This window comes from Sorex araneus, chromosome 11 (assembly GCF_027595985.1).
Source record: "Sorex araneus isolate mSorAra2 chromosome 11, mSorAra2.pri, whole genome shotgun sequence".
Classification (NCBI taxonomy): domain Eukaryota; kingdom Metazoa; phylum Chordata; class Mammalia; order Eulipotyphla; family Soricidae; genus Sorex; species Sorex araneus.
Window position 1 is genome coordinate 48,804,018 of NC_073312.1, and position 27,899 is coordinate 48,831,916.

At 52.6% G+C, this 27,899-nt stretch overlaps 2 protein-coding genes and 1 pseudogene across 4 annotated transcripts in view; 2 read left to right on the forward strand and 1 right to left on the reverse strand.

Moving 5' to 3' along the window:
• TXNRD2 (thioredoxin reductase 2) overlaps positions 1-7,089 on the reverse strand; it is a 50,500-nt gene extending 43,411 nt beyond the window's left edge. The window contains exons 1-2 of one of the 2 annotated variants that reach the window (XM_055119370.1): positions 6,931-7,089; positions 2,638-2,703 (exon numbers count right to left, since the gene is read on the reverse strand). In XM_055119370.1, coding sequence (XP_054975345.1) covers positions 2,638-2,703; positions 6,931-7,033 — 169 coding nt within the window. In that variant the 5' untranslated portion in view covers positions 7,034-7,089. Of the gene's footprint in view, positions 1-2,637; positions 2,707-6,930 lie in introns of both variants that reach the window. The other variant, XM_055119369.1, reaches the window with a different exon arrangement.
• On the forward strand, positions 3,710-5,944 carry LOC129399343 (mitochondrial import receptor subunit TOM5 homolog; annotated as a pseudogene).
• COMT (catechol-O-methyltransferase) lies at positions 6,960-27,892 on the forward strand. 2 transcript variants are annotated; one of them, XM_055119373.1, is made up of 5 exons: positions 6,960-7,092; positions 22,057-22,336; positions 22,788-22,981; positions 23,198-23,329; positions 27,255-27,892. In XM_055119373.1, exons 2-5 carry the CDS (start codon positions 22,057-22,059, stop codon positions 27,453-27,455), a joined length of 807 nt encoding a protein of 268 aa, XP_054975348.1. In that variant the 5' UTR covers positions 6,960-7,092; the 3' UTR covers positions 27,456-27,892. The 2 variants fall into 2 exon arrangements, with proteins under 2 accessions (XP_054975348.1, XP_054975349.1); XM_055119374.1 differs by lacking the exon at positions 6,960-7,092 and adding an exon at positions 8,043-8,178.
• The last annotated feature ends 7 nt before the right edge of the window (positions 27,893-27,899 follow it).

Below are 27,899 nucleotides of genomic sequence, written 5' to 3' on the forward strand. Positions count from 1 at the left end.
ATGTAGATCAGTAACGCTGTTATTTAACAAATGTGAACCCTTGAGGGATTATCCTGACAAAATATGTGAAAGACCTGAAAGAAAAGACTGAGAACGACTAGATACTATTGAAATAAATGAAAGGCTCGATTTGGGGATGTGGCCCAGCAGTAGAGCCCTTGCCTTGCATGCATGGAGATCTGGGCTCAACCCCTGGCAACACAAAAAGAAAGAGAAAGGGGGAAAAAAAAAACCCTAAAACTAAATAAATACATCACATAATCCAGAATTTCCACTTTTTGACATCTACCCAAGATAGTGTAAAATATTTGCCCAAGTAAACACACACAGTTAATTATTCCAAGCAGCACAGTTCACAGTGACCTTTGGAAAGCCCCAAACGCGCATCTGAGTAAATGGACAAGATATGATGGACCCAGGCAACAGATTAGCAAGCAGGGATGGGTTCTGGGTGCAAACAGCATCAGAAATGGAGCTTGAGTCATCAGGTTATGAGAAAGAAGTCAGAAAGAATGTACACAACACGGTCCCGAGTTGACAGACTTCTAGAAGATGCAGCTACCATGGAGAGAAAACATCATTAGTTACCTGGGGCTGCTGGGAGCAAGGGGAGCAGGAAGGATTCTCTAGGCTTGAGAAAACGTGGGGGCTTGCATCCTCCCCCAATTCCTCTGCTGCAGCCTTGATGCCGCAGCGCCTAACGATGTGCCCTCGAGGAAGGTGGCGGTCCTCACACAGGCCCTAACCCAGTCAGTCTGATCGGCATCTTCACACGCAACTGGAGCAGATGCACCAGGAGGTCACGGGAGAGGCAGTCTCCTGCTAGCAGAGGAGAAAGAGCCCGGCAGGGCCCTTGCCGTGGACTTCAAGCCTCAGAACCATGACAAAACCCACTTCTGATGCTTGAGTGTGGGGACCCCGTGACGGCAGCCTGTGTGCACAGACGGCCCATGATACTGTGTGTCATTCGGGGCTGGCTTCCCCATACACTGCAGACCTATGCCAGGCCTTGGGACGCTGCCCCCTTGATGTATAGCTTATTGTAAGTCAATTACATCTCAATGAAACTAGGAAAATGAAAGAAGCTGCGGAGATGGCACAAAGTATCAGTGCACACAATCACATGGGGAGGGGGGCTGGTTCGGGCCCCCAACACCTCGTGCTTCCCTGAATACTGCCAGGAGTGACTAGCACTGCTGGGTATGGTGCCCCCTAAGCCCCTCCCCCCATAAACAAAAAACGACAGAGAACCTAAGATCACCCATGAGAAAAAACGCCATCAAGAACACGGCAGTGAGCAGAGTCCCTGGAAAGATGACATCAGCATGGATGCAGCGCCCAGAGTGTTCTGCCAGAGGGAGCATCACCGGGACCCCTGGTTCTCGGGGTACCCCCCCTTCCTGTGTAGTTCTGTGGTCCAGTAGAGCAAGAAGCTCATGTCCCTTTGGGGGTCCCCCAGCTAGAAGACTTCCATGGCTTCTGCCTCCCACTTCAGTACCCCACCATGCCCACACCTCACCGGACAAAGCAGTGGACAGTCAACTTCCTTTACAGCATCTGTGGTTCTAGAACCCAGCTTTGGATGTCCGTGAGCCAGAGAGCCTGGGGCCTGCTCAGCCCTGCTCTGCCCCTGGTCCCCTGGTCTCCTCTCATCCACCTCTGCCCACTTCCAGGGTGCAGAGCCCTGGTGCACGTGCCATATGTTTTCCACCTGATTGGCAGTAGAATGTAGTAAGAACACTGAGTATTACCGGATCGTGGTTCATTCAACACAGCTTCACCGAGCAGCACCCCTCAGTGCCCACAAGAGGGAGCCACAGCTGCCCAAGCAGATCAGGGGCTCTGCAGGACAGGGATAGCATGAAGAGCTAGTGGGGGACAGTGGTGGAAACCAGACAGATTACCAGACACACTGCAGGAACAGCCCTATTTATTTATTTATTTATTTATTTATTTTCGGAAGTAAAAAATAGATTTTATTTGGAGGCTTTTTGAGGAAAGGGAAGGAGAGACAGAAATGGAGAGAGAATAACGTGCTCAAGAGAAAACACGGGCTCCTCCAAAGGCGGAGAGTGCCCAATTACACATCTCAAGAAGGGATACGCAGGCAACACATGTGCCTGGGCACGTGTGCTTGACCAAACAGCACGATTCTAAGCAGCACTGCAGCAGCAGAGACGGACTGAGAAGCAGGAGCCATGCAGCAGCCATGCAGCCGGCTGCCTGGGTGGACAAAGCATGGGCCGGGCCCGGCAGACAGCCAGGGCAGAGACCACGCTAGACAGACTCCAGAGGGCTGTGCAGAACAGCAAGGAGGCTGGAACCAGAGTAGCACCTGCAAGCAACATTGGATGGGTCTGGGGCAGGGTCTGGGGCAGGGCCTGGGGCTGGAGCCCTGGAAGAGGGCGCCTCACCTCCTGGGCTGCTAGGTGGTGCAGACACAGCTGGGGCATAGCAGACACTGGATCGGACCGCTGGAGGGGGCCTAGCTGGGTGCAGGGGAGTCATGCATTCCATACCAGGCCACCCAGGGATCACTCACCACTCAGTCACCAGGACAACACAACCATCTCTGTGCCCACTTCCCAAAGATTACACATGCTGCCATGCCAGAGGGTCACAGACATGGACACATACCTTCCTTGGCACAGGCGAGGCCACCGGATCCCCCTCCAATCACCAGGAGATCGAAGTCCTGCTTCGCTGCTGGGGTAAGAGGTGAGAGGTGAGCTAAACAGACAGAGAGCTAGCACAGAGGGTAGGGCGCTTGCCCTGCATGCGGCTGACCTGGGTTCGATCCCCAGTACCCTATATAGTCCCCCCAGCACCACCAAGAGTAATCCCTGAGTACAGAACCAGAAGTAAGTCCTGAGCATTGTTAGAAGTGGCAAAATCAAAACCAAAACAGAACAAAACAAAAGAAAACCACGAGGCAACATGAGGATTTTGAAGAGTGTTTGTTGTTGTCACTCATCTGACAGCTCAGCCATGAGCCCGGGAGCCAAGGACTGTCTGCCTGCCAGTGGGAGCAAAGCTTCCTCAGCCCCACTTTGAGCACACTATAGATGGGGTCTCTCCACTGCGGGTGCCCCATGTAGGAGTGGGGGAAGGCGTGACCCGGGGAACGTTCCTACCTTCCATCATAAGCTTGTCCTTCCGGCTGCCAGAGCAGCAGCCCCACTGGTCCCTGCCATGCAGCCTCGCACTGTCCCCTGGGGCTTGCTACTGGGTCACAGCATGGTAAGGGGCTGGCTCTGGGGACTGTGGCCTTATCTTTGGCCGTTTGTTCTTTCAAGCGCACACCCAGGAGTGCTTTTGACCTGATAAAACAGGAAGGCCAGCAGAGGAGCCTTCTGTCAGTGGAGGAAATTGGGCCTTGGGAGGGGAGGTCTTCCAAGAGATGCCCAGGGGCCCCAGGTGATAACCAGGACAAACAGTTATTCCAGAGCCAAGGATCTGGGATACCCAGGCTACCCTATGGACCTGGGGCCTTAGTGCCACACAGGCAGTGCTCAGGGCCACCAGAACATGCCAGCTGACACTTGGGGGTCTTGCATTGCTGGAGACTGACCTGGGGTTCCATGCATGTAACACATGCACCTAACACCTGAACTATCTCCATGGCCCCAGATTTGCCTTCTTTTAAAAAATGGGGGCTGGCGGCAGCCAGCAGAGCTCAGCCATGCTGAGCCCGAGAGGTCACTCTGCAATGTTCTGGACTGAGGGCCTCGCACCAAAACTGGACCCCGAGGAAATGAAACAGAAGATCCTCCAGGATGTGATCTTCTCCATACAGAATTTCCTCATCTGCCTGGCCCTGCTGTAAGTCACTCCTTTTATCTTAAAGAAGCTGGACAGGGGGGCTAGAGCGATAGCACAGCGGGTAGAGCATTTGCCTTTTACGCAGCCGACAAGGGTTCAATTCCCAGCACCCCATATGGTCCCCCGAGCACTGCCAGGAGTAATTCCTGAGTGCATGAGCAAGGAGTAACCACTGTGCAACACCGAGTGTGACCCAAAAAGAAAAAAAAATAAAGAAACTGGACAACATATGAAGGCAGGTCATCACATGTGAACACAGGATATGAAGAGGCTGATTACAGTTTCTCCTTCTATCTGCATTAGGCCCAGAAAGATGTAAGAGACTCTTTGATGAGTGAATGGACCTAAACATCCTACTTGCTAAGAAACAAGTTTGACTCTAGTGACAGACCTTCATAGCCTAAACAGACAGTTCAGTGGCCTGGGTTCTATTCCCAGCATCCCATATGGTCCCCCGAGTACCGCCAGGAGTAATTTCTGAATGCAAAGCCAGGAGTAACCCCTGTACATTGCTGGGTGTGACAAAAAAAAAAAACAACCTATTTGAAACACATGAAAAGATATTTTGTGGTCCTAGAACACCTTTATGCCTGTGATACTCAGCCTCTATCAATGGTGTAAATAATGGCAAATTCCATTTTCTAGCAAGTATCAATTATAAGGGAATTGTGTCTGCAGTGGCACTGTCTTGTCATTTCTGGTCCCCTTTTTTACTTCTATCTGTCGAAGAGTTTCTTACAGCTAGTTGTTTTATGGAAGCCAGTACTTAACCACAATGGCATTTAAGCACAGGACCATTAGTCTATATCTATATCTATATATTTTTTGGGGGGTCACACCCGGCTATGCACAGGGGTTACTCCTGGCTCTGCACTCAGGAATCACCCTGGCAATGCTCGGGGGACTATATGAAATGCTGGGAATCGAACCCGGGTCGGCCGCGTGCAAGGCAAACGCCCTACCCGCTGTGCTATTGCTCCAGCCCCGAAGTCTATATTTTTAATAAATGTATTAATTAAGAAAAATATTGGGGGCCATATCCACTGTGCTCAGGGGTCACACCTGGCTGGTAGTGCTTGGGGGACCATATGCGGTGGTGGGGATCAAACCAGGGTCAGCTGTGTGCAAGGCAAGCACTCTATCTGCTATACTATTCACTGACTCCTAAATTTGCCTTTTAAACACATGGTAAGGGAGCCAGAGAAATAGCTCATATGATAGAGCCAAAGTCTAGCATATGCAAGGCTGAGTTAGGCTCTGACACTGCATGACACCTCCAAGCAACACCGGATACGGCCCTGGGCTCCCCAAAGTACAACTAGGGGAGATGCTGCACCATGGGTAAGCGCAGCCAGGAGCAGCTCCATCCCCAGCTCTGCTGAAAGTAGAACCTGTAAAAACAAATATGTAGGGGCTAGAGCAATAGCACAGCGGGTAGGGCATTTGCCTTGCATGCAGCCAACGCAGGTTTGAGTCCCAGCGTCCCATATGGTCCCCCCAAGCACCGCCAGGGGTAATTCCTGAATGCATGAGCCAGGAGTGACCCCTGTGCATCGCCGGGTGTGATTCAAAAAGAAAAAAAAAAAAGGAAAAGAAAAAAAAAAGCAAATATGTAATAGAATTCAGGCAGCCTGCTGGGAAGGTCCCCAAAGGCCCCCAAAGTAGGCAGAGTGAGCTCAGCCCTGTGGGTGTGACTCAGCTGATGCCATCGTGGCCAGGCAAACTGAGCTAGGCCCAGCACTCAGCACCCCCAAAGGTGCGTTTTTTTCATTCTCTGCTGCTGTTGAATGCGGTGCCTGGCCCAGGGCCACCAAAGGGAGCGTCGTGGAGCTGTCCCCAGCCCAGTGGTTTCTGGTGGCAGGTGATGGGGGCTCCCACACCACTGTCATTGTCTATGGGGAGGGGATGGTGTGGGTTATTGGCCTTGAAGCCTGGGCGGAGCAGCTGACCTCTTGCTCTCAGAAGCTGAGGGGGTTGAAATGACGCAAATTCAAACTGGCCTTGGGAATGGGGCCGGTTGTGTCCCCAGGCCCTCTCGCTACCAGCTCTGCCTAAGGATTTCCCCTCCTTGAAGCCCACCTGGAACTCTCCCATGGCTGCAAGGCTGTTCCAAGCGGCCTGAGGGGGCCTGGCAGGCCACAGGTAGCTCCTGGTGACAGAGTCTGGAACTCTCACCTAAGCAGGCTGACGGCTCCAATGCCCAGAGGCGTTTAATCCTCATGAATTTCCCACTGGACACAAAGAAAGATCAGGGCTGCCTAAAAACAGCCCTGCACTCCCATGTCAGGAGCTGGTTCTGCCCTGCCCTGCAAGGCCAGCCAGACTCAGTGCCCCAAGGCCATGCTGCACTCAGCCTTGTGACTTTACCTTTGGACACCGCCACTGCTGCTGTGCTCAGCCTTTACCTGGGCCTCACACAGGGACTGGGAGGCATACTGGGTCCAACTAGGCACCGACCACGCTGCCTAGGCAGAGAGGGTGCATGGTGGCCAGCCCTGACAGGCACAGACCATTCCTCAAGGCCAAGTGCTCAGTGCTTGCCCTAAGCTCAGGTGCTTATGGTTTGGTCAGTGTCCCTTGCTGCGTCCAGGAAGAAAAACCTTGTGTCTCCCGGCCACCCCAAAACACACCCTCACCCAGCAGTGTGTGCTCAGCGCCCCCTGGCTCCCTAGTGCCCATCACGGATCCCTTGCATTTATACAAAAAAGCACCTGCTGTAGCGGACCGCTAGGGTCCTGGATGGGACTCTTAACTCTCCTGGGGGTGCTACCCCCAAACCTTAGGAGGTCCCAACCTCTGGCGGGATCCCCCTCTCTGCAAAGGGGGTTGAGGCTTGCAGCTGAAAGTTGCAGAATTCTGGTCGCAGCCAAAGCGGGTTCCCGGAGTGTGTGTGTGTTGGGGGGAGGTGGGTGTCTCCCGCCTCCACGTGGGTCACCCCAGGGGACCGCCCCCGGCTGCACCACCGCCTGCGGACAGCGCCATCCTGACAGCCCCGCCACGGACCAACCCCCCCACCCCGGGCCGGCCCCCTCCCCCACGCAGCCCCCGCGTTCGGGACGGCCACCCCCGTGTCACGTCGGAACGCCGCGCCCCGCCGCCCCGCCCTACCTGCTGCGCCCGTCGCCGCGGCCCGTGCCCCCGCGCCCAGCGCCCGCAGCCGCCACCGGAAGCGGCCGCACGGTCCCCGCAGCGCCGCGCTCAGAGCGGCCATCGCGCCGGGGCCTCGCGGGAGCCCGGGGCTGCCCGCCGCGCTGCCTGCGCCCGCGAGCGGTGAGTCCCGGGAGCGAAGGCGCGCGGGCCTGGGGGTGCGGAGCGGGTCTAAATCGAGGCCCCGTCGGCACCTGCCCTGCCAGGGGAGCCCAGGAGCTAGCTCGGTGCAATGACCCGATTGGCGGGGGTGGAGTGGGCTGCGATGGGGTGGGGTGGGGTGAGGGGTGGGGTGAAGGGTGCTGGGGATGGGGGTTGCTGGGGGTCCAGCCAGACTGGGTGGAAGCAGAAGACTTGGAGACGGGCATGGGGGAACCGGACGAGGGTCCCGAGCCCAGAGTGGATGCCTGTTTTTCTCCTGGGAGGATTTTGACCTGCTGATCTCGGATCCAGGGCCAGGTCTCCCTACCGGAAGATGTGACTTGGGGCTGGGATCAGAGGCTGGGAGTGGGAGGGTGACCTGAGACCGGGACTGCGCCTGGCTCGGGGACCCCGTTCCAAAGGGGCCTCCTAAGGGGCTTTGTATTCTAGCTGAATAGTCATTCTTCTGGTTGTTTAGTTACTTAGAACGCAGGAACCCCGGGTCAACCTCTGGCACCACATAGCCCCCCTGTTATTACAGCAGCGCCAGAAGTAACCCTCAGAAATAAAGAATAATAATAAAAAAGAGCCGTGAGTAGCTGGGTATGTTGTTGGGTGTGGCCCCCTCTGCCCCCAATAAAGGTTCTCTCCCCTTTCACGAAAATGGTTGGAAAGAACTGCATAAATAATATGAGAAGAAAAACAAACAAACAAAAACAAACAAAAAAAACCCTCTGGAGCCAACAGAATTCCATAAAAGCTTTATCTGGGATGTGTAGAGGTCCCAGGCACAGTGCAATCATAACGTTTAAACTCTCTAATTCCCAAAGGGGGGCCAAAGACTGCCCAGGAAAGGTTGACCAATCCCTGTGAGTCAACTTTCCACCAATCAGAACTGTACTGCAGGAAAACTTCGTTTGCATAAATGTCCCAAAGAGGAGACTCAGACTCGCGGTTCCTTTGCGGCATTAGAGTTCCTATTGCTCTGGTCGCAGCTCTAGTGCTTCACTGAACCTTGTTTTCCCTGAACTGCAGTTCTGAGGCCCCTGCCAAAGACCCAAATAAGTGGTGAGTTGAGAGATACATGCTGTGGTTGCTTTAACTTGCCCAGACTTTGGCTGTATAGTCACCAGGCTGGAACGCAAAGCCTGGTAAGGCTGGGCCAGGGCGCTGTGATCTCACCTCTCTTTGAGAATCTAGAGAAAGGGGAAGTCACATGGCTCGACCAGCTAGCAAAGGATTGTTTCTGGGGTTTGTTTGGTTTTTTTTTCTTTTCTTTTTTTGTCCTTTTTTTTGTTTGGTTGTTTTGTTTTCTTTGGGGGCTGCATCTGGTGGTGCTCAGGGCTTCTGGCTTTGAACTCATGGATCACTCCTGGCAGGCTCAGGGAACCCTATGGAGTGCTGGGGGATTGAACCCATTCAACTGTGTGCAAGGCAAACACCCTCTCCACTGTTGGGTCTCTAGGGGAACTGCAAGACCCAGGGAGGCAGTATTATAGCACTGTAGTACTGTGTCCCGTTGTTCATCGATTTGCTCAATCAGGCACCAGTAACGTCTCCATTGTGAGACTTGTTGTTACTGTTTTTGGCATATCGAATAAGCCACGGGGAGCTTGTCAGGTTCTGCCGTGCAGGTGGAATACTCTCAGTAGCTTGCAGGGCTCTCTGAGAGGGTCAGAGGAATCGAGCCCGGGTCGGCCGCGTGCAAGGCAAACACCCTACCCACTGTGCAGTATATCCCAGGCTAATTCAGAGGATCCTAAAGTAAGGGCAGGTCTTACTTAGTAGCCACGGTTAGGAGCAGTTGCTGAACTCTGTTCTGATTTGTTCAGAAGCCTTGTGTGGTACAAAGGGAGGAGGGAGTAAGGAAGGGAGACAGCAGAGAGCTTGAGAGAGTCTCAGAGGAGCAAAATTTTATAAAAAGCAGACTAGGAAGTTTGGCCCTGAGCTGTCCTTCTGGGTTGGTTCACAGGCTCTTGTGGCTGGGCTCATCCCCGAGCACTCTGGCTGGAGATGGGCTCCTGGCCACGGGTGCTGGCTGAATAGCTCATTCTTCTGGTTGTTTAGTTACTTAGGTAACAGGGTCACAGTCATGCGGATGGCAAGGCTTTGGGTGCAACTTAATTGCCCCTCCACCACCAACAAAGTGTCCAGAGTCCTCCGCCTCTGTACTGTGGCCACCTCTATTCCACCTCTTCGCCCCCAGCCCCCACCCCTCCTCCTGAGATGAGGTTCACATCTCAGGAACCTCAGTTCTGGTGTGAAAGTGTCTGTTTGCATTAGGTACTGTCTGTTCCCTTGCCTGCTTGCTTTATACACGATATATGAATGAACTCTCCTGAGTTTTGTCCCTTTCCAACTGATTTACTTTGCTCAATTTGACACCCTCTAGTTTCTTTCTAATTGCTGGGTCACTGGGATAAAGGGTTGTCAGGCCAGGATCCCTGCTGACCTCTGTTGTTTGTCTTTGTCAGAGACGGAGTTCAAAGATAAGACAGTGTAGATAGTAGAGGTTTATAAAGGAGATAATAAAGGGAGGTCAGGATATAACCAGGCATGGATGCTGGTGTTCTCGAGGTAGTCTGCTGGGTTGGGGGGTGAGGGCTTCTTAAGGAATAAGATAATTAGGGGTTGGGCAAATAGGGGTAGTTGCATATGCTCATACAGACTATGTGCTTGCTCATACATTGCATGTGTTATTAGCATCTCATTATGCAGTGAGAAGTTCAGTTAATATATCTGGAAATGAGAAGAAAAGTGAAGAACTGGGGACATTTGTGGTGGGAAATGTACACAGGGAAGGGATGAGTGCTTGGAACAATATAGGACTATAACCCAGTCATGAACAACTTTGTAACTGTGTATCTCACTGATTCAACTAAAAAAAAAATACTTTTTTGGTAAAAAAAGAAAAGAGAAGTGAAATAAGGCCAGGGTACTGAACTTGCACCACCAATTGACTGGAGCTGGTGTGAGCTTTTGACTCTAGCCTCTCTCTCTTTTGCTTTTGGTCATAAAGCTCAGCACTTCCTCCTGGCTGTACACCCAGGGATTACCCCTGGCCGTGCTCTGGGAACCATATGGGGTGTTGGGAATCAAATCCGGGTCAGCCTTGCGCCAGTACTCGACTCACTGTACTATTTCTCCGCCCAGTTCCCCCTGTTTTTCATCAGACACATGAGATGGTCTAATTTGCCTCCTGGAGAAATTTTCCCATTTTGTCTTTCCTTTTCCCTTCACCCACTCCTTCATTGCACTCACCTTACTACCTCTAACATTCTCCCCTCAGAGAATTCCATCCCTAATTCTTTTGGGTGATTGAAGGATGGGCTCTTCATCTTCCGTATCTGCTCCAGGCTGAGTCTGGGCCCTGTGTAGCCTGGAAATAGAATCCTTGGACAGCCTGAAGCAGAGATCTCAGAGGCAGTCCAGTTCTGAGTTTGGTGTTTGGTGGAAGTCTTTGTATGAGCAACATTTTTATATAGAACTTTTGGATTCTAGAAGAAATAAATTTGACACATGCACTCAGGAATTACTCCTGGCGGTGTCGAGGGACCATATGAGATGCTGGGAATCGAACCTGGGTCAGCCGCATGCAAGGCAAATGTCCTACCCGCTGTGCTATTGCTCCAGACTCCGGAATTTTGTTTTATCAAAGGGGAAAGCAAACTAGGGAACAGTGATCTAACAGGGTTTGATCCCCAGCATCCCCTATGGTCCCCTGAGCACTGACAGGAGTAATTCCTAAGTGCAGAGCCAGGAGTAACCCCTGAGCATTGCCCCATGTGACCCAAAAAGTCAAATAACAAAAATACAAAACAAAAGAAAAACAAGCCTTTAGTGCCTGAGATATAGCTTAGGGGTTACGGCACTTACTTTGCATGCAGCTTTGCATATAGCACCTTACTCACCAGGCACTGCATATGGTCCCCAACACCCCAGCAGGATCGATCCCTGAGCACTGAATATGGCCCCCAAACAAACAACAAAAAAGAGAGACCAAACTCCAGTTTGGGCATCAGTCTGCTATTGATGTTAAAGCTTATTTGAGAAACCTCTCTGTAAGTGGTGAGATAGTTCATCGGGCTGAAACCCTGTCTCTGCATGCAGAGGCATGGGTTCCATCCCTGAGCACGGCCGGAAGTACCCCTTGAGCACTGCCAGGTGTGGCCTAGAGGTGAGCAAGAAAATTATGTTTAATATGGACAGCTCTGGGCTGGAGTGATAGCACAGCGGTAGGGCATTTGCCTTGCACGCGGCCGACCCGAGTTTGATTCCTCGATTCCTCTGCCCCTCTGCCTGGCAAGCTACCTGTGGTGTATTCAATATGCCAAAAACAGTAACAAGTCTCACAATGGAGATGTTACTGGTGCCCGCTTGAGCAAATAGATGAGCAACGGGATGACAGTGACAGTGACAGTGATGGACAACTCTGAAGGTTTGCCTGTTTCATTAAGGCAACAGCTTTATTTTTTTTTTGTTTGTTTTGGGGGCCACTCCTAGCTGTGCTCAGGACTTACTCCTGACTCTGCACTCAGGGATCACTCCTGGAGGTGCTCAGGGGACCATTTGGCAGCCAGGATCAAACCTAGGTGAGCCTGTGCCAGCAAACAGGCATACCCACTGTGCTCTCTTACCCCAAGGCAATAGTTTTAAACTAGTCTTATTTACCAGAGATCTACCCAAATTGCATGGACTTGAAAAACACTAATTTGTTTTTTTATATTTCTAGAGTTTTAGGAAGACTTAATTCATATAAACACTTCTCTCTAAACAGATTAGGATGAAAGTCCATTAAGGATTTTTATAAAGTCAATTTGGTAATACCTTCTGGAAGTAAGAAAATATGTTTATGATAGTTTATATGCCATACTTTATTGTATGTTTCATCTTTTATAAATATACAGATGCAAATAGAGATTTTAGGACTTTCATTTAAACATTTTAGCTATGTGTCAGGCCTAACTACAGTGACATATGAAGCTCACTAGTTTACCAGGTTTGGACAAGCTTTGGACCATGTCTTTGCCCTGTTTTATATTTTCATCCAAATTGTACTTCTGGATCCGGGAGAGCTAAGGTTTTCTCCAGTTTGAGCAGGGGTCTTTAAGATTCTCCCCCACCCCCACCCCATATAAACTTAGGAAAATGTAAGCTAAATGCTTCAATTTGTTTCCCCCTGTCCCCTTATCCCCCCTTTTCCTGGCTTTAAACCTTGAAATCCGTAGTGTGTCAGGGTCCCAAAGTGTGTAAAAACACACAAAAATAAAAAGGAAAGGGCAAATGCGACACCGCACGGGGAGGTTGATGGCGATGATGTGGCAGGCGAAGGAAGGAACGGAGGCAAGATGGTTGGTCTCAGTCGCAGTTTATTCCATTCCCATCTCCATTCTCCTCTGATACTCCTCCTGCTTCTTCCTCCCCCATCCTACTTCATTCTCTCTCTGTGTTTCCACTGGAACTCGCCCCAGCCCCCTCCTCAGCCTGTTAAATCCCTCCACCTCAGGGGCCCGGGGCTTACACAATAGGTGTGGTTACAGTCAATAGGGGGTAAAGTTCTATCCCTTAGGGGGTGCTTTCACTAGGACAGAATCTCTTTCAGCAGGACATCCAGCAGAATCCCATGGATGTGTTTCTCCTCTCTTTGTCCAACTAACGTATAAGTATTCATATTATAAATCATTTTGTATGGACATAGCAAGAGATGCATTAAGCTTACAGAATTGCTCTCCAGGGGTCACCTCGATCTCAGACTACAGCGGTCAGGCAAGATTAGTCTTTCCTAGCCCTAGCAGGGTCCTAGTCTCTTCGTTGCTTTTGGATCATGACATGACATGTCCATGACCAAGCTCTTAACATATAGTTAAGCATTAGGCACTTTGGCCAGGCCCATCTCAATGCCAGGGTAGCACACAACTCACCACTTGCCCTGGGTCCGTCCCATCCCTCGTTGGGACCCTGCTTTTGAGGGTGCTAGGAAGTAAGGCCAGCTGAGGCTTAAGTCAAGAAAGCAGATGCCCGGGAATGGATAATATTTGAAGCCAATTAAATCCTATGTTACCAAAGCATATTAATAAATGTCTTTCTTTGTCCATACAAAAAGGATATTGTTTTAAGGTAAACTATTCAAAAGACATAAGAGAGGAGAAAGACAATATTAACTTACAATACAAGTTCACTGTCTTAGCAAGGTCTGACCTTACAAATTAACAGTTTGATTAGAGGAAGAGCAAATAAACTGGTAGAAGTGGTTACAGATAAACAAAGGAATGGGAGTGACTCGGGAGCACTTTGATGGGTGTGACTGATAAACCTAAGCTCCTAGTGGCAAGGGGAGTGATATCCAACACCAAAGTTCCAGAGACGGGGAGAGAAGAGGTGGGGGGTGCTGAGGCAGGAGTTTGAAAGGGATGGTTGAGAGGACACCAGAGGGCTGAAGCCATGAGGTCACAGAGGAGTCATGTTGAGGCTAATTAGTTTTCAGTGGAAGTCATAGAGGCTCCAAGTGCTCCTTTAAAAATCCCTGCAGGGGCTGGAGCAATAGCACAGCAGGTAGGGCGTTTGCCTTGCATGCGGCCGACACAGGTTCGATTCCCAGCATCCCATATGGTCCCCCAAGCACTGCCAGGAATAATCCCTGAGTGCAGAGCCCAGAGTAACCCCTGAGCATTGCTGGGTGTGACCCAAAAAGCAAAAAATAAAAATAAAAAAATTACTGCAGCCCAGGGAGCTGGAGTGATAGCACAGCGGGTAGAGTGTTTACCTTGCATGCGGCCCACCCAGGTTCAATTCCCAGCATCCCATATGGTCCTCCAAGTGCCACCAAGAGTAATTCCTGAGTGCAGAGCCAGGAGTAACTCCTGATCATTGCTGGATATGACCCAAAAAGCCAAAAAAAAAAAAAAAATCACCACAGCCCAAACAGGAGGGGATAGGGTTAGCTTGATGGGGTCTGAGTCAGCAGGAGTGCAGGTCGCTTGGCGGCAATTGGCAACGAAGCACCTGTGGAAGGAGCAGGATCCAATAGACAAAGCTTTGCTGGGGGGTGTGGAGGGAAATGCTGACTCTGGTGATGGGTTTGAGTTGGAACATTAAATGCCAGAAACTGTTATCAACAGCTTTGTAAACATAGTGAATAAATTAAAAATACATTTTTTTAAAGGCTGGGGCTGGAGTGATAGCACAGCAGGTAGGGCGTTTGCCTTGTACATAGCTGACCCAGGTTCGATTCCCAGCATCCCATATGGTCCCCTGAGCACTGTCAGGGGTAATTCCTGAGTGAAGAGCCAGGAGTAACCCCTGTGCATCGCCAGGTGTGACCCAAACACTGTCACTGTCACTGTCATCCCGATGCTCATCAATTTGTTCGAGCGGGCACCAGTAACATCTCTCATTGAGAGACTTATTGTTACTGTTTTTGGCATATCCAATACACACGGGTAGCTTGCCAGACTCTGCCGTGCGGGCAAGATACTCTCGGTAGCTTGCCCGGCTCTCCGAGAGGGGTGGAGGAAATTGAACACGGGTCGGCGTCGTGAAAGGCGAATGCCCAACCACTGTGCTATCGCTCCAGCCAAACAGAGAAAAAAAAAAGCCTTGTGACTAGAGGACTATATAGGGAAGGCACTTGCCTTGCATGCAGCCTATCTGAGTTCAACCCCAGGTCCCCCTGATCCCCACCAGGAGCGATCCCCGAACACAGAGGCAAGACCTGAGCACTGCTGGGTATAGCCTGACAACAAATAACTTCCTTGGTTAGTTGGTGTTATCAGGAGAAAATGCTGATGGGTGGATGAAGCAGATAAATGTTCATTGTGCCCCTGTAGTGTGCAATGGCAAGCTAAACAAGCACTTAGAAGGAAGAAAAGTTCATTTAAATAGGGAGGGGTTAAAATTTTTTTTAAAAAGGCCTCCCAGGAGCCAGGAAGGACTTCCAGGCTAGGAGGAACCTTCCAGAAAAAGTCTGACCTCTGCCCCAGCTTCAGAGTCTGTCCATCAGAAAGCGTCACCACCCCTACATGTCCCAAGGAGCCTCTACATCCCAGAGGAGCCAGGCCTCTGTCACGTTAGGCCCCAGGGGCAGGGCTGGAACTAGACAGCTACTGGGCGTGGCTTGCAGAATCTTTGCTGACCAGACGCTTCCAGCTTTCTCGGTCTGCAGGGTGGATGGCCAGCTCCCCATCCCTCCCCGGATGCTCACCCCAGAGGCATTTCTGGCCCTGTGACCCCTACAAAGGACTCCTGGACTCATTCTTTTTCCAGGAGGCCACGCCAGCCTGCCTGCTTCTGCCAAGAGTTCTCTGTGCTCTGAGGCTGCCCTCGGCTCAGAGCCCTGATGCTCCAGGTGTGGCCAAGGAAGGGGCTTTGCGCTGCCCTTAAGCACTGGGGTCCTGTTCTTCCATGGGCTTCCAGGAGGGCGGGCAAGACCACAGTGCCCACTCCGCTTCAGACTGAGGTGACAGCAGTAGCAGCTCCAGATCTCCACAAAGGGCCTGCAGTATCCCCTTTCGCACACAAACTTGACTAATTAGTTTTGCTTACTTTTGGATTTGGGGGCCATACCTGGCAGTGCTCACAGAGCCACATATGGTGCCAGGGATTGAGCCAAAGTCAGTGGCACGTGAGGCAGGTGCCCTGACCCTCTGTGCTGTCTTCCTGGCCTCTCTTTTATGGGTATTTAAATGAATCTAGGAAGAAGGTGCTGAGTTCATTTTTTTAATGTTGCCCCTGCCTTCCCATGGTGGTTGTTGCTGTGATAACTTGGGTGTGTGTCGTGGGGGGGTCCCATCCACAATCTTGAGCTCCTCTGGGAGCCCCACTTCAGGCTTGTGGTACTTGTTCATTTGTTTTTTTTTTTTTTTTTGCTTTTTGGGTCACACCCAGCGATGCTCAGGGGTTACTCCTGGCTTTGCACTCAGGAATTACTCCTGGCAGTGCTTGGGGGACCATATGGGATGCCGGGGATCGAACCCGGGTCGGCCGCGTGCAAGGCAAACGCCCTACCCGCTGTGCTATCGCTCCGGCCCCAGGTACTTGTTCATTTGGTTGTGCTCCTGGAGCCATGTTCCTGAGGTTTCAGAGTTTGTGCATGTGCTCAACAGGGGTCACACTTTTGCCAAAGAGGGGGCCTCCCAAGCAGTGTCCAGGGTCTCCAGGCATCAGTCACAGGACTTCTCAGCCAACCTGTCCGACTTGTTCAGTCCTTAGGGCCCAAGGATGCAGAGCTGCTCAGCCCTGTGCTACTGGGGACCACCAGGGCTGCTCCAGTAGGGTGGCGCTGGGGGATTGGAGGTGTGGGGGGCTTGTCGTGCTTGGGTTCAAACTTAGGTCTCAGATGCAGAGATAGTTCGACAGGAGCACTGGAGCACGTGCTCTGCATGCAGGAGACCCGGGTTTGGTTCACAGCCCCACATGGTCCCCCCAAACCTTCCAGCAGTGAAAGGTGAGCCCCCAGGCACTTAGATGTACTCTTTTTTTTTTTTAAGATCTCTTTTATTTTTTTATTTATTTTTTTTTCAGGTCACACCCGGTGATGCACAGAGGTTACTCCTGGCTCATGCACTCAGGAATTACCCCTGGCAGTGCTCAGGGGATCATATGGGATGCTGGGAATTGAACCCGGGTCGGCCGCATGCAAGGCAAACGCCCTACCCGCTGTGCTATTGCTCCAGTCCCTGAGATGTACTCTTTAGTTGTACCTGTATATACTCGGGTCTTAGCTCTTCTGGTGTGTATGTAGAGGGGGGAGGGGGTGTCCTGGCAACAGTGCTTGTAATGTCTTTTTAGTTTCCATGTAAACACACACACACACACACACACACACACACACACACACACACACCTGATCAGCACAGCAGATAACAGCCAAGTTGCCAGGCGCACACTGCATGCATGCGGGCAGCCCTGGGAATCAAACTCACAGCCCCGTGCTTGCAGAGTAAGCACTTTCACCATGGAACTATCGCTGGCCCCTTAAGGAATTTGGCATGTCCATAACTCATCCTTTAAAGCTTACTTGCAACATATATGTGAAAATATTTCCACTGCCATGAGGCCGGAGCGGTAGTACAGCAGGTAAAGCACTTGCCTTGCATGGGGCCAGCCCGGGTTCAATCCCTGGCACCGCAAATCAGCCCCCGAGTCCACCAAGAGTGATCCCTGAGTCAGGTGTAAGCCCTGAACAACTAGCAGTTGTGGCCCAAAAACTAAAAAAAAAAAAGTAAAGAAAAGAAAGGAAGGGAAGGAGGAAGGAAGAGAGAAAGGGAGGAAGGAAGAAAAGAATGGGGGAGGGAGGGAAGAAGGGAGGGAAGGAGACAAGGAGGGAGGGAGGGAAGGAAAGAGGAAAGAAAAGGGAAAGAGAGAGGAAAGAAGAAAGAAAGAAAGAAAGAAAGAAAGAAAGAAAGAAAGAAAGAAAGAAAGAAAGAAAGAAAGAAAGAAAGAAAGAAAGAAAGAAAGAAAGAAAGAAAGAAAGAAAGAAAGAAAGAAAGAAAGAAAGAAAGAAAGAGGTAGGGATAGAAAGAAAAACAGATATTTCCTTTGAATGAAGATGAATGTGCATGTCAATGTGAAAAATACTAATGAGCTGCCAAACAGGACAGACTATCTGGCTGTGCACAAAAGTTTAGTGCACAAAAGATAAGCCCTGCAAGGCGGCTTCGTAAGGGGCTGGAGGGAGCAGGATGCACTCAGGGCAAGTGGGGCGCCCAGCACTACAGACAGATGCTGGGGGGCTGAGGGTCAGTGGTTTAACTGTCTGTCAGGCTAAATGCCACCAAGTACATTTACCTTTCTGTCACAAAGGGTCTGTAAGTTGGGGCTTGATCACTGTGGGTGTCAGTGGCCCATTTGCCTGTCCCCCACCTGGTTCCAAAGGTGGCCTAGGCTCTTGGCCCCGCTGCCAAGTATCCAAAGGACCCCGTCTAGAGGCCAGCATTCTGGGGAGAAGACAGAGAGAAGACTTCAGGAAGGGCTGGGGGGGGACTTGTGGCTGGTGTGTGGGGTCTGTGACGCTCGATGCACGAATTGCACATGCTGGGGTCTGTGGCAGGCAGATGCCGGGATAGGAGGGCCCTGTCCCTGCAGGTAGAAGGGGACTGTGCTGCAGCAGCCCAGAGGCCCTCCCGATGCCTTTTTCTCCCAGGAGAGTGAAGCCACCGCTCTCCTCCAGCCCCCGCTCCCAGGCGGAGAATGGCATGTACTGTTCCCTTTTTGGAACTAGGAAGGCTGAAAGCAGGATTGGCTGGCTTCATTTGTTTTCCATTAGACCTTTTTTTATTAAGAATATACATAAATCAAAACTTAACATTTCAGAGCTGGAGCAATAGCACAACAGGTAAGGCACTTGCCTGGCACGTTGCTGACCCGGTTGCATCCCCTGCACCCCGTAGGATCCCCCAAGCTACTTAGGAGTGATCATCGAGCACAGAGCCAAGAATAGGCCCTGAGCACCACTGGGTGTGCCCCCCCTAAAAAAAAAAGAGGGGGGGGAAACAACTTAGGGGGACCAGAGAGATAGTAGAGTGAATAGGGTACTAGCATTGCCTGCTAGGTTTGATCTCTGGCATCCCATATGGTCCCTAGCACCACCCGGAATAATTCCTGTAAACCCTGTGCACAACTGGGTGTGGCCCAAAACCCAAAAACAAATACAGTAACATCACATGATTGTGTCATCATTTCCACTATTTTCAGAACTTTTTCTTTTTTTCTTTTTCTTTTTTTTTTTTTTTTTTTTTGCTTTTTGGGTCATACCCGGCGATGCACAGGGGTTACTCCTGGCTTTGCACTCAGGAATTACTCCTGGTTGGTGCTCAGGGGACCATATAGGATGCTGGGATTCGAACCCGGGTCAGCCGAGTGCAAGGCAAACACCCTACCCGCTGTGCTATCGCTCTAGCCCCTAAAAGTGTTTTTAATTGATTGAGGTTCTATGATTTACAATACTGTTCATGGGGCTGGAGCGATAGCACAGCGGGTAGGGAGTCTGCCAGGACTAATTCCTGAGTGCAGAGCCAGGAGTGACCCCTGTGTATCGCCAGGTGTGACCCAAAAAGCAAAAAATAAAAATAAAAAGATGGGGTACAATACTGTTCATATAGTTTTTCATCATATAATTCCAACAACACATTCATCACCAGTGTACCCAACTCCTTCCCCCAAGGATCCCAACACTCCTACCTTTTTGTGTGTGTGTGACTTTTTTTGATCACACCCAGCAATGTTCAGGGCTTACTCCTGTCTCTGCACTCAGGAATTACTCCTGGCAGTGCTTGAGATGTTGGGTTAAACCCAGGTCAGCCACGTGCAAGGCAAATGCCCTAACCATTGTATTATTCCTCAGGCCCTATTCCTGCCTTTCAACCCCTCCTCCCCACCAATTTCATTTGTGTCGATCAATTCTCCTGTTGTGTTGCCATTGACCCTTTGTTGCTACCTTGCTGCATATCTCTTAAGTCCCAGAGAGATCGTTCTATATCTGCTCCTTTCTTTCAAATTTAATTCAGCATGATATACCCTAGTTCCATCCATGTCATGAGAAATGGTATGAGTTTTTCTTTAGGGCTTTCTGTATTGTTGTTACTATTTGGGGATCATACCTAGTGGTGTGTAGGGGTTTTCCCTGCCTCTGCACTCAGAAATCACTCCTAGTGGGACTTGAATGACCATATGGGATGCAGGGGATTCAACCTGGTCAGCCACTGCTAAGGCAAGTACCCTACTGGCTGTGCTATCATTCCAGCCCAATGTGATTCTTTCTTAGAGCTGCATAGTATTCCATTATGTGTCTGTACCACAGTTTCTTGATCCATTCATCCACACTTGGGCATTTGGGTTGTTTCTATACCTTGCTATTGTACTAGTGCAGCAATGAGCATAGGTATGCATATATTCTTTATAATTAATCTGTTTGTGTTTGGAGGAATATCACTGGATTATATGGGGGTTCTATTCCTAGTTTTTGGTAGAGATCTTTATATTGCTTTTTCCCAAAGGGCTGAACCAGGTGACATTCCCACCAGCAGTGCATGAGGTGACACTGGGGACTAAACCCATGGCCTCATGCTTGCAAGGCAGGCTCCCCCCTCACTACAAAGTTCCGCATTAGCAGTGAGCAAGAGTTCCAGTTTCTCCACATCCTCAACAATATTGTTACTATTAGTTTTATTCTTCTTATTTATCATCTTATATGTATTATTATTCTCCTATCATTGTTCTATTATTTTCATTTATTATTTCCCTGTTGTTATCATCATCACCATTTTTTAGGGGCCAGGGATCAAACTCATGGCCTTATACAATGGAGGCACATTCTCTGACCCTATTTGCTGGGTTTCAATAATAGCCACCCTGATGGATATGAAATGATTTGCTTTAGGGGCTGGAACAATAGCACAGCAGGTAGGGCATTTGCCTTGCACTTGGCCAACCTGGGTTTGATTCCCAGCATCCCATATGGTCCCCCGAGCACCGCCAGGAGTAATTCCTGAGTGAAGAGCCAGGAGTAACCCCTGAGCATCACTGGGTGTGACCCAAAAAGAAAAAAAAAGAAAAAGAAATGATTTGCTTTAGACTCGCATTTATTTCTCCATCACAAAGCACACTGTGCTTACTGACCATTTGTGTCTCCTTGGACACAAGGTCCTTGGTCTGTTCAAGTCCTTGGCCCATTTTTTTCCCGGGAGGGCACGAACATCCGGTGGTATTCATGGCTTATCCTGACTGTGCACAGAAATCACTTCTAGCAAGAAAACACTTCTAGAAATCACTGACAGAGCACAGAAATCACTTCTAGCGAGGCTGGGGGCATACCAAGGATTGAACTTGGGTCAGCCTCATGTAAAACATGTGCCTTTCCCTCCATATTATCTCTCCCGCCCAAGTTTTTTATTTTAATGAAATTAAATGTTTATTTATTTATTTATTTTCTTTGGGCATCACATCTGGCAATGCTCAGGGCTTACTCTTGTCTCTGCACTCAGGAATTACTCCTGGTGGTGCTTGGGGGACCACATGGGATGTCGGGGATCGAACCTGGGTCGGCTGCATGCCAGGCAAATGCCCTATCACTGTACTATCACTCTGGCCCCTTGAATGTGTTTGGTTTTCTTTGGTTGCCTGTGCTTTGCATCGCAGCTAAGATTCTGTCACCTTTGGGGGCAAGGCAGGGAGCAGGGGTATGGGCCAGCCCCTCGTGTGCTCTCTGCCTGTGTCCACGCTGCTGATGCTACATGCAAGGCCGTGTTTGTTCCCCCTACCCACAGCCTCATCCTGCCCACCACCTTCCACTCTGTCCACCCAGGTCCCTCCTCCTCAACATTCAAGACGCTGGGGTTCAGAGCCCTGGGTTGGCCTTGACAGGTCTCCCCTCTGTGCCCCTCTGCCAGCTTGCTCCCCCTCTTTTCCCACTCAGTGAACCCAGAGACCTGTCTGCTGACTGGTGTTCCAGTGAGTGACCTTGAGTGACCATCAGCCCAGCCTCAGTGGCGGGGGGGAGGGAGGGTCCTGGCCAGGCACTCCCCATACTCCTTTTTCACCGTTTTCCCCATTTTTTGAGCAAGCCTCCAGCCTGAAAGCAGGACCCCTGCCCTGAACTTGAAGGTTGCCATGCTGCACTGTCCAGGGGGCTGGGGCCTGGCCTGTCTGGCTGGTGCCCACGTGCCCTGCCCACAGCGCTGCCCTGACTGCTGGATTGAGGCCCTCACCCACGATGCAGCGGGTGAACGTGACTTCCTGGCGGAGGGCCCCAGCGCTCTGACCGTCCCCGAGCAGAGCGACTGTAGGTCTGTGTGTTATGGTGCCCCTACTGCCCACCTCCCATCTGGGCTCCCCTGCGCAGAGGACGAAGCTCAAGCAAGCAGATGAGTGGGAGGGAGGGGCAGAGGGAACGGGCAGGAGGGGCGCTGTCCAGCCCCTGAGCCAGGCCCCTCCCTGGGTTGCCTCTCCCAGATGCTGGAGCCTTCCCTGCTGCTGCTGGCAGCCCTCTTGCTGGGCCTGGCGCTGCTCGTGCCCCTGCTCTTCCCGAGGCTTTGGAACTTGCTCCGCATCAGCTGGGACGAGAAGGTCCTGCAGCCCATCTCCAACCTGCTCATGGGCAACAGCAAGGAGCAGCGGATCCTGCGTCATGTGCTGCAGCACGCGGTGGCCGGGGACCCACAGAGCGTGATCGAGGCCATCGACTTCTACTGCTCCCAGAAGGAATGGTCCATGAACGTGGGCGACAAGAAAGGCAGGTGGCGCAGGAGGGGACCCGGGCCTGGCTGCTGCCCTCAGGGGGACAGAGAGGTCTGGACAGGCTGCGTAGGAGCCGGGGGTTCAGGGTTCCCCACTGCAGACCAATTCAGCCAACAGTGCTCAGGCACCCTGCCCCCATCCCGTCCTGCAGAGCTGGGTGCTATGGCAGGGCCGACAGTGGGTTCGTGGGGCCTCAGGAGGGTGAAGGCACGTGGCTTAGACTCCAGCATGCCTAGCTCCTGACCTTTGGGCTTTGGCCACCAGAATAGGCACATGCTGTGTCCTGGAGATGGGGGCGGCCACTCTTTGTCCAGAGCCTTCCCATGGGTGCCCTAGGTAGGGGCAAGCTGGGGTCAGCCAGGGATGGTGGAGGGAGGTGCCAGCAGTGCCTGGAGCCGGGTGGGGGTTGCCCCCCCCCCGACTCTTACCCCGACTCCCCCCCGCAGGTGAGATCGTGGATGAGGTGGTACGGGAGCAGCATCCCTCTGTGTTGCTGGAGCTGGGGGCCTACTGCGGCTACTCAGCCGTGCGGATGGCCCGCCTGCTGTACCCCGGCGCCCGCCTGCTCACCATCGAATTCAACCCTGACTATGCTGCCATCACCCAGCAGATGGTGGAATTCGCCGGTGTACAGGACAGGGTATGGCACCCGCCCCAGGGAGAGAAGCTGGGGGAGGGGGTCGGGGTGGGTGAGGAGGACTCTGGTCACCATACCCTCAGCTGGCCCCTAAAGTGGCCTTGCTGCCAGGGTTTCTGTGCGGGCCTGGATACTCGCTAAGTCGGGGAGCTACGGTGGGCCCAGACGGGCAGGCTCTTACCCCCACTGGGCGTAGCCACTCACAGAGCCTTCCTGCAGGTCACTGTGATTCTGGGGGCGTCCCAGGACATCATCCCGCAGCTGAAGAAGAAGCATGATGTGGACACGCTGGACATGGTTTTCATTGACCACTGGAAGGATCGGTACCTGCCAGACCTGCTGCTCCTGGAGGTGAGCCCAGAGCGCCCCAGGAAGGGCCCCGTGCCCACCTGTGGCTGGAGGGCCTGAGTGTGCCCCGGCGGAGGTGGGGGTTGGCGGGGTGTTGACCGGCTGAGATCAGGAAACACTGAAGGGTGATTGGATTTCCTGATTTGGGATGAGGGGATCCCAGGTCTGGGGTAATGGAGAAGGGACCTAGGTCTGGGGTAGGGGACCCCAGGCCTGGGATGAGGGAGGAGGGTCCCCAGGACTGGCATGAGGGGAGGAGGGGGTTCTGCACAGAGGGTTTGACCCCACCAAGGCAGGGCCCAAACTCCCAGACCTGAAGGGAAAGGAGGGTAGGGACATGCCCGTTTCCCTTGTGCTGCAAAGACTATCTTGCCTAACTTCCCCAGGAAGTGTGTGCACCCCTCTGCGCCCCATTCCTCAGCTCTCATTACCATGGGGATGGGGCTTGAGGCACCGCAAAGGGCCAGGAAGCAGCTGACACATGTGGCGCTCAGCATGGGCCCCAGCTGGTGGCTCCCAGGTGCTCCAGGAGACTTTGAGAAGCTCCTTAGTTGGCTCTCCAGGGGACTTGGGACGCTGTGCCCTGTCCCCTATGACCTCTCTGCCTGATGGCCGGTGTAGGGCTGGTCCACATTGTGCATCCTGTGCTCCCCTCGGAGTGGACACTGCCAAGTGCAGAGGGACTGTGGGTTGGGGCGAGGAGTGGGGAGCGGCCGCAACTCCTCAAACTTACTGGAGGCCGGGCAGGGCCTCTCATCTAGAGGATGTGCTGCTGATGTGGAAGGCCGGACAGCTGGGCCTGGTGGGTTTGGCAGGACATGGAGTGTGGGGCCACTGGGCAAGGGTCTAGCACCGAGGATCTGGAATAACCACGAAGGGGCTTTATGCCACTGAGGATGGGCTCAGACCTGTGTTCCAGAAAGACCACTGTTGGAAGAGTGCAGAGGGTGGGTTAATGCAGATTAATATCCCCCAGTCCCCCCAAAAGCCTGAGCCCCCAGAGTGGAGCGGGGAGGGGGTCTGGGAACTGGAAGTCAAACAGGCAGAGCCCCAGAGGCCAGGAGGGAGGCAGCTATGAGAGGCCCACCCCCAAGGAGAAGGGCACAGTCCTGGGAATCAAGAATGAGGCAAAGGTCAGGCTGCTGACCCAGCAGGGCCTGTGCACTGGGGGTGGGTGGGGGTGGATTTTCAGCAGCTTTGGGGGGAGGGTGTATGAGAGAGAGACAGAGACAGAGAAGAAGAAGAAGAAGAAGAAGAAGAAGAGAGAGAGAGAGAGAGAGAGAGAGAGAGAGAGAGAGAGAGAGAGAGAGAGAGATAATTACCAGGGCTGGCATTTATAGAAAAGCAGCAAATATTGCCATTTAGTAACTAGGAAACTAATAGTTTTCTCAGCGCTGTGTGCTCAGAGCTGGTAATTATCTCAGAAGACAAGAGTCGTGGCCTGGGAGTGGTGGCAGTGCACTCTCTCTGTGCGTCTTGCAGCTGGTGCCAGGGGCCCCTGGCTGCTGGGCCGGGATGCAGGCCAAGGGGCCAAGGGGTTGGCCGGGAGGTGGCTTTCAGCTTTGGGTGGGTGCTGCGAGGAGGCCTCAGTCCCTAGCCAAAGGCTTCTCCACAGGTTGTTTTTAGGTCCTCACCACATGGTGGCTGACTTTCCCTAGAACTAGAGGCACAGACAGACAGACAGACAGATAGACAGACAGAGGCTAGAGCTTGTACCACCCCATCAATCAAGCCATACACGGTCATTTCCACCTCCTTTTTCAGATAAAAGCCAGACACTGAGCGACCAGGGAGCTAGTACAGCGGGTAAAGTACTAGCTTTGCAGCAGCTCACCCAGTTTTGATCCCCAATACTCCATGGTCCTCTGAGTTCTGCCAGGAGTGGCCCCTGAGCACAGAACCAGGAGTAAGTCCCTGAGCATCACCAGGCTCCCCACCCTCACCCCCACCCCACCCCCAAAATAAGCTGAGCCGTGAACCCAGTGGAGAATGAGATCCATATCTTGCAGGAGAGGCAGCGACAGGTCTGTGAGCATAGCCTAACCCAGCCCGCACTCCTGCCTCTTGGCCCTCTGAATAACCGTTCCTCCCCACAGAGACAGATTGGGCTTCTGGCTGGGATTCTCTGGGCGAGGGCTGGGGTGTCTTCCATCCAGGGCCTGTGGGGCCTAGGCCAGGCAGGCCAGGCTTCCCCTCTGCCCCTGTGCGACCCACTGGGATGATCAGGTCCGAGCACCTCTAAAGGTGACCACGGTTGGGGGCTGGAGCGATAGCACAGCGGGTAGGGTGTTTGCCTTGCACGCGGCTGACCCGGGTTCTAATCCCAGCATCCCATATGGTCCCCTGAGCACTGTCAGGGGTAATTCCTGAGTGAAGAGCCAGGAGTAACCCCTGTGCATCGCCAGGTGTGACCCAAAAACCAAAAAAGGTGACCGCGGTTGCTTCCTCTCCTTCCTCCTTCAGTTTCCCCTGAGCTTTGAGTGTCTGAAGCTGTGCCACCAGTGGCCAGTGGCCTTATGAAGCTGGCCCAGGAGTAGCCCCCCACAGAGGCATCTCGCTGTGCCTCAGGCCCTGGGCCGGGCACCCTCTGGGCTGCCTGCTCTTCTTGGTTTTCAGCCAAGAAGTTCTTTTTCTTGCTTAGTGAAAACACTCCATGATTCATGGTGGTACTTTCCATTCTCACTTGGCAGGACTGGATACAAAGCTGTTTCCCACGCCTCCGGCTGAAGGGGTCCCCTCTCCCCCGCCACGCCCCCCACGGCCACAGGCGGGAAGTGACCACAGGCCTGGGGCCGTATATTGCTCAGCCTCCGTGTTCTTTTTTGGGGCACTGTCCGATAGTGCCCTAGGGCTACTCCCAGCTCTGTGCTGGGGGACAGATACATCCTGGGTAGCCACATACAAGACAGGAGAGCCCCGGCTCCCCTGGGCCCCTCAGCCTCTATACAGGGGTCACACCTGGAGAGACTCCATTCCTGCTGGTAGTTTGACACCCAGGAGCACTTTTTGTTTTTTTCGAGGAGGTCAGACCCAGCGGTGCTCAGGGGTTACTCCTGGCTTGGCATTCAGGGATCACTCCTGGCCATACACAGGGGACCATATGGGATGCCAGGGATCAAACCTGGGTTGGCCGTGTGCAAGATGAGCGCCTTACCCAATTTTTCTGGGGGGTCCCTGTTTTTATTTTCAATGTGTGAGATTTCTTAATATTCTTACACTTTATCATTTTTTTTTTAAAAAAAGCTCCATTCAGACCAGGTAGCTGCCCCCACCACCTCCTAACCCCACCACACCCCCGCCCAGCTTGCCCAGGTCCCCCCAGTGTGCCTCTGCCCCCTCCTGGCGGCTCCTTCCTCTGCAGCGAAGCCCAGGCTTGTGAACCAGGCTGGACACCGACTGACCTTGCTTGAGTTTGTCTGTGCAGAGACCACTGGGGGGCAGGCTTGAGGCTATGGAGGTCTCCCCTACCCTCCCCTCCCCACTTAGTCCTGCAGGGTCATCTGGTCAAGGACGATTCCTCTTTTAGGGAGCCCCCCAGCACCCACCGTCTCCCTTGGAGGATTCACATGCTCCTGGCCCTGGTGACCAAGGCATCCACTGACCTTGAGTTGATGCTGTGCCTGGACACCACCCCGCCCCCACTCCACCCCTCAGCACTGGTCGTCTCCCTCACTCTACAGGCATTGAGCGAACACCCTCAGGCCACCTCACACTAGAAACCGGGGACCTGGAACTAAACAGAGCAACAGCAACACATACCTTCCTCGGAGGGCTGGAGGTGGGGCTCAAGCTCAGGTTCCCCAGCTCCTGTAGTGTGGGGCTGGGGTGGCACTGAGCCGAGGGCCAGGCATGCCAAGATATGAAGCTACCAGCCGCCGGCCATGGCACCCCTCACTGCAACTCCCCTTCACCTTCCTGACCCTTGCAGGAGTGTGGTTTGTTACGGAAGGGGACGGTGTTGCTGGCAGACAACGTCATCTACCCAGGATCCCCGGACTTCCTGGCCTACGTGCGTGGGAACAGCCGCTTTGAGTGCACTCACTTTACCTCGTTCCTGGAGTACTCGCAGGTGGTGGATGGCCTGGAGAAGGTCGTCTACAAGGGCCCAGACAGCCCAGGGCGGTCCTGACCACCCACTCCTAAGGGCTGTCCCCACCCTCTGGCCTGAAGGGTGGGTGCACTCTGGCTCCTGCGGATCCTGCAGGCGGCACCCTAACAGTACACTTGAGGCCCATGGTCACCGACTACCCGAGCTCAGCCCTCTGCACACACTGCCCGGCCCAAACGCACCCACTCCCATGCAGCATCAGCGCACAGGACCTGCGGTAAGCACTGCATCAGGCAGGCAGTCCCACCCATGGGTCTCACAGAGGTTGGGGCTCAGGTTCCTACAAACACAGCAGATGCGGGGCTCGGGGCTGGGAACTGGGCTGTACAGTTCGTCCTGAGCGTGGGACCAGCTCATTACACACTGCTGACTTCTCTCACCTTTTTAAATAACGGAATGCAGTTTCTTTACTAATATCCTGTATGCAAAATAATAAAAATGGAAGTTAAAGACAAACATTTAGAT